The sequence below is a fragment of the Spermophilus citellus genome (genome assembly GCF_964194105.1).
Source record: "Spermophilus citellus genome assembly, chromosome: 1".
Classification (NCBI taxonomy): Eukaryota; Metazoa; Chordata; class Mammalia; order Rodentia; family Sciuridae; genus Spermophilus; species Spermophilus citellus.
The window spans coordinates 114,507,079-114,516,890 of NC_138182.1; the positions used below are offsets into that span (position 1 = coordinate 114,507,079).

Below are 9,812 nucleotides of genomic sequence, written 5' to 3' on the forward strand. Positions count from 1 at the left end.
ATTATGGTGGGACTTGCATCCCGCTTCCTGTTTACAATGGGAAGTTTAGGTTTCACAATCCTGGACTGATGCAATGCACCAACTATTCCAAAACTCAAGATATTTCTTCTGTTCATTGAATTCGCTTGTGTCCTACTAAACTTCCATGGCTGGAGTATTCATGAGAATTAAACTGCTGGGGTATCTGATGTGTTCTTTTGAAAGAAATCAGTGGATTCTGGATTTGCTCCTGTAAATAAGTTTTAAAGGCTGTACCAGTCCTCTGCTATGAAACGTGGCAAAGAATAACAAGAAGCAGTGAAAAAATTACCAAGTGAAAAAATAGGCAGCATATTAAGGCTTGGGCTAAAATTTCTTGGTATTAGAGACAAGTTTATCATTATTTTTTTCCCTGACCTATTCTGATGTACCAAAGATGTCTTGATTCAGGTGCCAGTCACAAGCCCAAGCTCCTCAGCTCGGCTGACTCACTGGCTGTAAATCAGGGTCCCTGAGCCTCATTAGGCTGGATTAACTTGCTTATGTGGCTCAGGGAGACATGTTTATCACCTTTATATGGAGGCTATTTTAAAGACTACAGATAAACCTCCAGATGAAAAAAAAAGACATGGGATTTTGTGTCCCATTGCCACAGGACTTCTGTCCCCCATACACTCCTGCTGCACCAGAAGCTGATGCTGGGACCATGCTCTTGGGTCTCATAACTAGAGACAAGATGTGATACCGCTAGAAACAAGAACTCATCCCCGACCAGACAGAACAGACCAGGGCAGAGTTCATCACACACCGAACCGTGCACCCAGGCTTGAGCCTCTGAATTTCTAGAAGCTCTGCTGCCTGACTATAAACAGATAAAAGCGCATCCTGACACCGCCCATGAAAAGGGGGAGGGGGGAGTGAGAGAGACACACATGGGATGGAGTCTCTAGAGTCCAGCCAAGAGTTACGTTTAGTGGAGTGGACGAGTGGGCGGGCGTCATTTCCACCTTCCAGTGAGTTCTGGAAGGTGTTTCTGTGGAGGCGTCGCTGCGTGGCTCCACACCGCGGACGACCATCCAAGCCCATCCACCAACACGGGCTCCGGCCTGCAGACCAGCCTCCTGTCCCCGAAGGGCCCTGCACACCACCTGGGCCTCCAGTCTACGGCCAGGCGGGCGGCGGCCCTTCCCAGAGGCCGTCTTTCTCTCCTGGCCAGCGTCCGTTCGCTCGCCCGGGCCCGCGGGCAGAGTCCCGAACCGCAGGACAGCCCAGCAAGTGCTCACTGGCCGGGTATTCAGGGCATCGCAGGCTACGCCCCACAACTGCACGTTCTGTCAAGCGCACGTCACGACGCCGCGTCCACCAGCCCGGGTCACGTCGCGGCGGTGCACAGGCCCCGCCCACTCGGCCCTCGTCCCGCCTGTGGAACGCGTCACCGCCGCGCCGGCCCCGCCTCCGCTCGTCAGTGCGGCGCGACGCACGGTCCGCGGCCGGCCGTGGTGACGCTCCGGGGTCTCGCTGTGCTCAATCCCTTTCCCGCTTGTGCAGCGGAGTCCGGACGCTGGCCTTTCGGGCCGTCGCCGAGACAGTTGCGACCGCAGGTTGTAGACGGCGCGGCATGCAAGCCGGGGCGGACCGGGAAGCGGGCGGCGCTGCCCTGTCCTGAGCGCGTTGCTTTTGTCGGGGGGAGGGAGACCCGGAGTGGGTAGGGGGCTCGCCCGCTGACTCCCGGGCCGGGGGAGGGAGGTCGTGGGCGTAGCAGGTGAGGAGCGCGGTTTTCATTTTGGAGGCAGCAGGACCCCTTCCCTCCTTCCCTTCTTTGAGTAGAAAGGAAGCGCGGAAAGAAATCTGGCGCCCAGAGTGCAGTCTCGAGTCCTCGACTCCGAGTATTGGAAATTCTTGGCCTCTACCTAGGACGCCCGTGCACGACTTCTCTGTGAATTGGGGCAGAGGAAAAGCGGCCTTGGGCTTCCTTTCTCTTCTTTAAGCAGGTATGCAATCCTCACCTCGCTTTTTGTGAAAATTAGCGGGTGCCTTATCGAGGCCTGAGCCAAGCTCCAAGGTTAGAGCTCTGGCTCTAACCCACCGGAATGGGTGAGCCTGGGCCCTGGCACAGAGTCTGACTCAAGAGCTTCCAGAGTAAAGCTCTGGTAGCTGCTTTTAGGAAAATTAATCACAGGTCATTCTTTTTTTTTAACTATTCTATTTGTTCTAATTAGTTATACATGACAGTATAATGCATTTTGACATGTTGTCCACAAATGGAGCACAACTTCTAATTCCTCTAGCTGTACATGGTGCAGAGTCACTCCAGTAGCATAATCATACATGTATATAGGGTAATAACATCTGTCTCATTCTCCCATCTTTCCCATCCCCACAACCCCACCTCTCCCCTCACTCACCTCTCCTCACAGGACATTCCAATTCAAGAAGACCAATAAATTAGTGGGATAGATTGGCAAGTGACTTGGTGATCACTCTTCCCTCTATCCAAGGAATTAACCAATCATAGCTTTAAAATATTAAAAACAACATTTGAGTCTACAGTGAACGTTTACCAGTTGGTGTGTTTAGGATCACCGACTTCAAGGAGGAAAGTGGGCCTCCTGAGAAGTCAGTTCCCCAAATTTCATTGAAATCCATTCATCAGACTTTTTTCAGAAAACTCACTTGAAATGCGGGTGCCCACCTGCAACTAACTGCAGTTTACCAATGGCACAGATGATTCAAAGTGAAATTGTGCTTACCAGCTCTGAGAAGTGGTCTGCTTCATGCTTCAACAGGGAGAACCCCAGTGTGCTCAATTAGAATAAAGTTAGTTCCTGCAAGTTGAAACTGATTGCACAAACTGCTTCAGTTCTGCACTTGCAAGCTGTTCTCAGCAACTGCATTGAAGGCACAGTTCAGGCCCAAAATATAAAGTTTGCTAGCAAGAGAGTCCTTAAGATCAACAGTTTTGAGGAGGTTTCCCTCCCTTAGTATACACTAAATAAAATAGTATATTGCTTATGAGGCATTTTCATTCTCTTAGGCTTTATAATGGTCTAAAGTATTTAGGAGCATATGTACAAGTCATATACAAGTACTACCATATATATGAGGGACCTAAGACCTATGGATATTGGTATCTGCTGAGTGCTCCTAGAATAAATTCCCCACATATACTAAGGAACAACCTGGTATGCATGTCAGACACCTACATGGGTCAGTGACTCATTCCTGGTCAGGATTTTATGAAGAGCAATGAAATAGGAAAGCCTTTTTGTAGAACTCTCTCCTTTCCTTGGCTAGCAGATTACACACCAGGGCCAGTGACTGACCAAGTCCCTGAAGAAGAATGGCGGCTGTGGGCAACCTGCTTGGGTAAGCATGCATTTTCAGGCCCCTCAGGACTTCTGCCATGGCACCTCTCACCAGGACAGGACAATGTTAAGCTGCTTGTCCTTGTCAGCTCATCAGTGCTGGGAGACATGTTCCCTCAATCATCCACTGTTGCCTTTTTCTGGTTGTGGGGCCAGAGCTGTTTCCACCATGGCCTGTAGCTCCTCAAGGACCCCTAGGTGTGGATCACCAAGTGTTGCTGGCGTCTCTGGCAGCTGGGGAATTCTCTGTCATGACAACATGATGTCTGGCTTGCCTGACCATGTTGGTACTCTCTGCCCCAGCATTATCCACTGACCAGCTCTTTCATGTTTGTTTGTAGCCTGCTCCAACAGAGTGCTGTGAAGGCAGCTTCCCCTAGGCTCTGCTGCCTGCACACATCTTCCTGGCTGGCTGACAGCAGCAGGGCTGTGCTCACTCGCCTACATCGCCAGGCCTATGCACGCCTCTACCCAGTGCTGCTGGTCAAGCAGGACGGCTCCACCATCCACATCCGCTACAGAGAGCCACGGCGCATGCTGACAGTAAGCATCTATCACCAGGTGTTGCTAGGGGCCCTGATGGAGGCTGAACCATGGTGGTGGGACCTCTGGCCACTGAATGATGACAGGTGTAGCATGGTCATTGTAATGCACTACCAGAGGAGGGGGACAGGTTGCTGGAGGAGAGGAGGATGGTTTAGACCAGAATTCTCTCCATTTAACAGATAGGGTAAGTACGTCACCGTCTTTTAAAAACACCAAATCTGGGGAAGTGGAGCAGAAAAAAAAGTCTCTTAATAAAATGAAAGGTTAGTTGGATGCGGTGGTACAGGCTTGTAATCTCAGCATCTCAGGTGGCTGAGGCAGGATCACAAGTTTGAGGTCAGCCTGGGCAACTTTAGCAAGAGTGTCTCAAAAAGGGCAGGGTGTGTAGCTTGGTGGTATAGTGCGCGCGCGCGCGGGCGCGCACACATATACACACACACACAAAGAAAAACAAGATTTTAAGGGAGAAAAAAACAATGTATAAAAATTGGACTGAGGCCAGGTAATGCACACCTGTATTTCCAGTGGCTTGGGAGGCTGAGATAGGAGGACAGTGAGTTCAAAGTCAGTCTCAGCAAAAGTGAGGTGCTAAGCAACTCAGTGAGACTCTGTTTCTAAATAAAATACAAAATAGGACCGGGGATGTGGTTCAGTGGTCGAGTGTCCCTGAGTTCAATCATTGGTACCAAAAAAAAAAAAAAAAATTGGCCTCAGGATGTAGCTCATTGGAAGTGCAATGGTCTAGCATGCACAAGGACCTAGGTTTGATTCTCAGCACTGAAAAAAATAATTAAGTTAGCTTAGTGCAGAAGACACAGGCAACTGTAAGTCTCAGTGGCATCATCTCAGTAGTTCTATTTCTCAGAACAAGGTATGGGGGCACACCTTGGCTTCTCTCCCACTCAGATGCCCTTAGACCTGGACACTCTGTCTCCTGAGGAGCGCCGGACCAGGTTCCGGAAACGAGAGGCTCAGCTCAGACACAAGGAGGAAGAACCAGAGTTTGCTGATGACTTTGACACAGAGCGTTACAGACAGTTTTGGATCAAGACTAAGAAGTGACAGTGGCTTGAAACTGCCTGAGGACAGTCTGAGGATAGAAGGACATCTTTCTGTAAATTGCATGTACCTGAAATCACCACCTCTTGTCAGTGTCTTCCTTTAGGTGTGTGCCCAGCATAATAGCTCATCACCTCTCACAGACTCAAGCTGGGTGTGGTGGCACAGGCCTGTAATCCAAGCAACTCAGGAGGCTAAGGCAGGAGGATGGCAAGTTTGATAGGCTGGGCAATTTAGCAAGACCTTGTCTCAAAGTTGGGAGTGTAGCTCAGTGGCAGAGTGCCTTTGAGTTCAGTCCCCAGTACACACAACAGGGACATACACATAAAAGCTCAGAGCAGATTGGAGGGTTTGGGATGGGTTTAGGTGAAATCTGTGAGTTTTAGATAGAGCTACAAAGCCACGGAGCATGTGGGCAGCCAGGGAAGGAAGCATCCAGAAACCACCAGCTGGGTGTTCTGAGAAACTCTCAGATCCCTTCTAGTCTCAGGAGAACTCAGGGCTGTTGCTCCAGCTGGGTGTTCTGGGAGGCAGAAACTTCTAGGTTGCAGCCTACAGCTGCCTCCCTTCACAGGTGCTCCCTAACACTAGGAGCAGGCACATCCCCAACCTAGGGGCCTCTGTCCCCTGATAGGGGAACCATGCAATGTCCAAAACCAGAATGTCTGCATTTTTGGGTTTGGTTACATACAGCCAAGGCCTGTGAACACATACCTTGTGTTCTGTACTCCTGATGTAGGTAAAATCTAACTCCCTCCAGATGCCAACGTGCATCAAGCAAAGGAGGATACAAAAAAGGCTTGTGCCTGTCCTGGGTCATCCCAGGTCCTGGTTCTGCTCATCCTGTCCGTCTTGGGTGCTCTCAGATCCTGATCCTGCTCAAGTCTGTACCTGGCTGTCTCAGGTTTCGGTTCTCATTGTGACTGGTGGCCACTCCTCAAGGTTGCTTAGGCTAATGGCTTTGGACTATAGCTGCCCAGCCACATACCCCCTGTCCCCTATTGGCCACACTCAGCACACATACTGTGGTCAAACACTATAACTGAGCTTCCACATACACCTGGCCTGTTCTGGGGCCCTCAGGAGTTGCCTGCCTTCTTGAGAGTTCTTTCCTGGGAGCCTGCCAGATGACTTCTCTACACATTACTATGGCCCACACTGCTGCCCAGTGCCCACTGCTTCCTGCTTGTCTCCCCTAGACTGCCCATGCCACAAGCTTCTGCTCCCATGGGATCCATGTATTCTTCAGAACCAGGACACAAGCTCAAGGTTTATCCCAGTGCCTCACTTGTTGCCCCTGTAGATGCTCAGTGCATATGTAGAATAAATCCATTGGGGGTGGGAGGGGGAGGTGAAGCTGTCTATTTGCTTTCCTATCTGAAAGTACCAGGGACTGGGTAAGAAAAACCACAGGACCCTGGGTGTCTGTTTTTCCCTCACTGAACCTGTAGCTGGAGTGGCCCCCCAAACGGTGGCAGAGTAATTCCCACAAAGGAGTGGTCCTAAATTTCCCAAGATAGGGTTGGTTGGGATCTGTAAGAAAGAAGCACTAACTGCCAGGGTGATGGGTCCACAGCATTTATTAGGAAACTGGTTATAGAGGGCTGCAGTTTATCTTCACAAGGGGCAGCAAGAGGTGGGGATAGGACTGGGGCTATAGCTCAGTGGCAGAGTGCTTGCCTAGCACGTGGGAGACTGGGTTCCGTCAGCACCGCATAAAAAAAGTAAAGGCATGCTGTCCTTCAACTACAAAAAATCGAGGCAGGATGTCTGCAACAGAGGGCTGTGGTGTGCAGTTACACAGGCACGCAGTGTTAGGGGAACTGCTTCAACCAGAGCCGCTTCCTTCAGGGTTTGGGCAACACCCTCAACACTGACGGAACATTGCGCCTGAGGTCCCTTCGGTCAGGGGCGCCCCCACGCGCCGTGGGCGGGCTTGGGCGTAGTCACTGCCGCTACCGGAGCTCGTGGGACGCTCTGGGTCCTAATGTAGTGTACACAGTGGCTTTCTTGATGACGGCTGTCGCACAGGCACTGAGGTCGGGTCCGTCCAGCCTCTACACAGGGCGCTCCGGGCTCGGCGGCCGTGAAGGCAGTGCGCAGGCGCGTGAGGCGAGAGGGCAAGAAAATTCGCAAGCGAGCGGAGCGGGATTGAGGCTGTGCGGAACTCAAGCTCAGTGAACGACGCAGTGGGCAGGCGCGCGTGGCCGAGTGGGCGTGGCGATTCCGCAAACTGGGACCAGATTCGTGGTAGGGCGAAGTGGAGGCGGCCCGGTGTGCATTGCGCTGGTGCATTGCGCAGGCGCATGCGGCGGCCGGGGCGTGACGTCACGGCGCGCGTCGGGATCGGCAGAGTAGTCCGGTTTGGTGTTCCGCGGTCGCTGGTGGCCCTGTGGCTGCCCCGCCGCCAGGCACCATGTTCGGCTCCAGCCGTGGCGGCGTACGCGGCGGACAGGACCAGTTCAACTGGGAGGACGTGAAGACCGACAAGCAGAGGGAGAACTACTTGGGCAACTCGCTGATGGCGCCCGTGGGCCGCTGGCAGAAGGGCCGCGACCTCACCTGGTACGCCAAGGATCGTGCACCGCGCGAGGGACCGAGCCGTGAGGAGGAGCTGGCGGCCGTGCGGGAGGCGGAGCGAGAGGCGCTGCTCGCTGCCCTGTGAGTGAGCGGGACTGGAGGGCGGGGCTTAGCGGACCGGGGCGGAGCCGCGGGGAGCTGGGGCCTGGCTTGGCGGGTCGGGTCGCACCCCTGATTCCACCCCTGGCCCTCGTAGTGGCTACAAGAACGTGAGGAAACAGCCTACAGGCCTGAGCAAGGAGGTAAGCCGGGCGCAGGGCCCCGGGGGCCGGCGGGGGTCCGTCAGAGTCGGCCGAGCGCCTACCGTCCTCTCCGCACCTGTAGGACTTTGTGGAGATCTGCAAGCGGGAGGGAGGCGACCCCGAGGAGAAGGGTGTGGACCGGCTGCTGGGGCTGGGCAGCGCCAGGTGAGGTGGGTTGGGCGGGGAGGGGGCGGGGCGGGAGTCCAGGGCCGTCCTTACCGCGCTGTCCCCACAGTGGTTCTGCCGGCCGCGTGGCACTGTCCCGGGAGGACAAGGAGGCTGCCAAGCTGGGGCTGTCGGTGTTCACGGTAACCCTCCCCCCCACACACACACCGCTTAGTGCTCTGGGAGCCAGGGGGTGCCAGTGGGGAGAGCGTGGGGGTAGGCGGGCCCGGCCCCAACATCCCCGCCTGCCCTCCCCACGGCACTGCTTCCCCCGCAGCATCACCGCGTGGACAGCAGCAGCCCGGGCACCTGTCCAGCTTCCAGGAGGAGGCCGCGCACGGAGGAGGAGGCTGAGCCGAGGTAAGGCAAGGGGCCCGAGTCCCAGCAACTGGAGCTGCCTGTCTCTCATGTGTCCCCTGGGGAGTGTTTGTGGGGCTGCAGTGCTCACAGTTGGAGACAGAGCCCACTTCACAGCTGGTGGGGGCTTTTCCTGCATAGGCCAGGCGCCAGCAGCCCATGAAGCTTCCCTGGGTTGGTCCCAGGCTGACCTCACAGGCCTGCCTGCCAGGAGGCCAGAGGAGCTTGGCAGAGATTGGGGAGCCAAGTGGATTGATGGGGAGGGCACAACTGTCACTTCAGAAAAGTGGATATCCCACTTAGTTTAGTGGGAGGTGCAGTGGCAGGACCTGAGATACCCCCAGCAGGCACTGTCCTGCAGTGCTTTCTTTCCTAACAGGATGCTCCAGTCTGTTGGCAGAATGTTACTGTCCAGTGAATGAGGAGCCTCTTAGGTTCCTTTACTACTGTCACAGAGCCACAAGCCATGAGTAGGTGCTGGTTACCACAGTGCAGGAGCATGTGGATTGCTGGTGGGACTGCCCTGGCCCCTCAGCTGTCTCCTGTATCCCAATGCTAGGCCTCTGACTCTGTTTTTTATATTTACTTTTAAGCACTGAGAGCCACAAGAAAAGCAAGAAGGAGAAGAAGAAAAAGAAAAAGAAAAAACATAAGAAACAGAAGATGAAGAAAGACAAGGAGTCCAAGAAAGAGGCTGATGCCTCTTCCTCATCCCCTTCTCCTGTTCGGTAAGCCCACAGTCAGCTTGCTCTGCCTTGGGGATCCAGTGCTGGCTGGGGCCTGATGGAGTAGTCGGGAATTCCTGAGCAAGGCCCTGGGGCTCCTGGAATCTAACAGCTGGGTGCCCACCCAGGGTCCTTCCCCTGAATGTGTCTAGCTATCTTTGTTTCCTCAGATCTGGGCGCCAGAGGCATGATTCCGACTCCTCTTCCCTTTGCTGCAAGAGGAGGAAGCGGGGACATAGCAGGGACAGTGGAAGGAGCCCATGCTACAGACGTCAGGACCGAGGCTCTGATGCTTGAGACTGCAGCTGGGTCAATGGAGGCCAGAGCCTTGGACCCTGCCCACCACTGTACCTTGTGGGGCATGAGAGGACGACTGGACCCTATGTGTTCTGGGTGCCAGCTCGCTCCTCCCACCCTGTTGGCCCGTTGGACCACCCAGGGAAAGGCCTCCTGTCTGGGTTGAGGCAAAGGCTGTGTACTGTGCCTGCGGGCCATGTGCTGGCTGGCCAACTTAAGAGGAACCTGCTTTGTGGAGACCCTCCAGATTCCTGTGAAGGGAGTCCATAGAACCCAATGGGTTCTGGGACAACCATCCCTGGTCTTGCCTGCTGCCAGACAAGATCTGCACCTGCCTAAGAGCCTCTTGCAGAGACTAGACTCCTGTGTAGCCATCCAGGCCCATCAGAGGCTTAGTTAAAACCAAGTGTGGTTATCTCTATTCCTTTTTGTATGGACTCACTCTTTGTATTTTAATAAATACCTTAAAACACGAGTGTGTCATCAAGAATGAAACC

The 9,812-nt window shown here is 53.9% G+C and overlaps 2 protein-coding genes across 3 annotated transcripts; both read left to right on the top strand.

The window, feature by feature from the left end:
* The first annotated feature begins 1,424 nt into the window (after positions 1–1,424).
* MRPL55 (mitochondrial ribosomal protein L55) lies at positions 1,425–5,031 on the top strand. Of its 2 annotated transcripts, none has more exons than XM_081286399.1 (5): positions 1,425–1,580; positions 1,807–1,970; positions 3,274–3,345; positions 3,686–3,887; positions 4,797–5,031. In XM_081286399.1, the coding sequence occupies exons 3-5, from the start codon at positions 3,320–3,322 to the stop codon at positions 4,950–4,952; spliced, it is 384 nt and encodes a 127-aa protein (XP_081142525.1). In that variant the 5' UTR covers positions 1,425–1,580; positions 1,807–1,970; positions 3,274–3,319; the 3' UTR covers positions 4,953–5,031. The 2 variants fall into 2 exon arrangements, with proteins under 2 accessions (XP_081142525.1, XP_081142524.1); XM_081286398.1 differs by having other exon boundaries at positions 3,277–3,345.
* A 1,551-nt stretch (positions 5,032–6,582) lies between these two features.
* Positions 6,583–9,790, top strand: LOC308644736 (multiple myeloma tumor-associated protein 2). The gene is made up of 7 exons (XM_081286366.1): positions 6,583–7,610; positions 7,726–7,771; positions 7,854–7,936; positions 8,007–8,079; positions 8,214–8,296; positions 8,887–9,021; positions 9,189–9,790. The coding sequence occupies exons 1-7, from the start codon at positions 7,366–7,368 to the stop codon at positions 9,313–9,315; spliced, it is 792 nt and encodes a 263-aa protein (XP_081142492.1). The 5' UTR covers positions 6,583–7,365; the 3' UTR covers positions 9,316–9,790.
* Positions 9,791–9,812: the final 22 nt, after the last annotated feature.

Coding starts and splice junctions, on each gene's coding strand:
- MRPL55 (XM_081286399.1), top strand. CDS start 3,320: ATGGCGGCTGTGGGCAACCTGCTTGG. Junction 3,346..3,685: donor GCTGTGGGCAACCTGCTTGG/GTAAGCATGCAT, acceptor GTTTGTTTGTAG/CCTGCTCCAACAGAGTGCTG. Junction 3,888..4,796: donor AGCCACGGCGCATGCTGACA/GTAAGCATCTAT, acceptor TCTCCCACTCAG/ATGCCCTTAGACCTGGACAC.
- LOC308644736 (XM_081286366.1), top strand. CDS start 7,366: ATGTTCGGCTCCAGCCGTGGCGGCGTACGCGGCGGACAGGACCAGTTC. Junction 7,772..7,853: donor CTACAGGCCTGAGCAAGGAG/GTAAGCCGGGCG, acceptor CCGCACCTGTAG/GACTTTGTGGAGATCTGCAA. Junction 7,937..8,006: donor CTGGGGCTGGGCAGCGCCAG/GTGAGGTGGGTT, acceptor CTGTCCCCACAG/TGGTTCTGCCGGCCGCGTGG.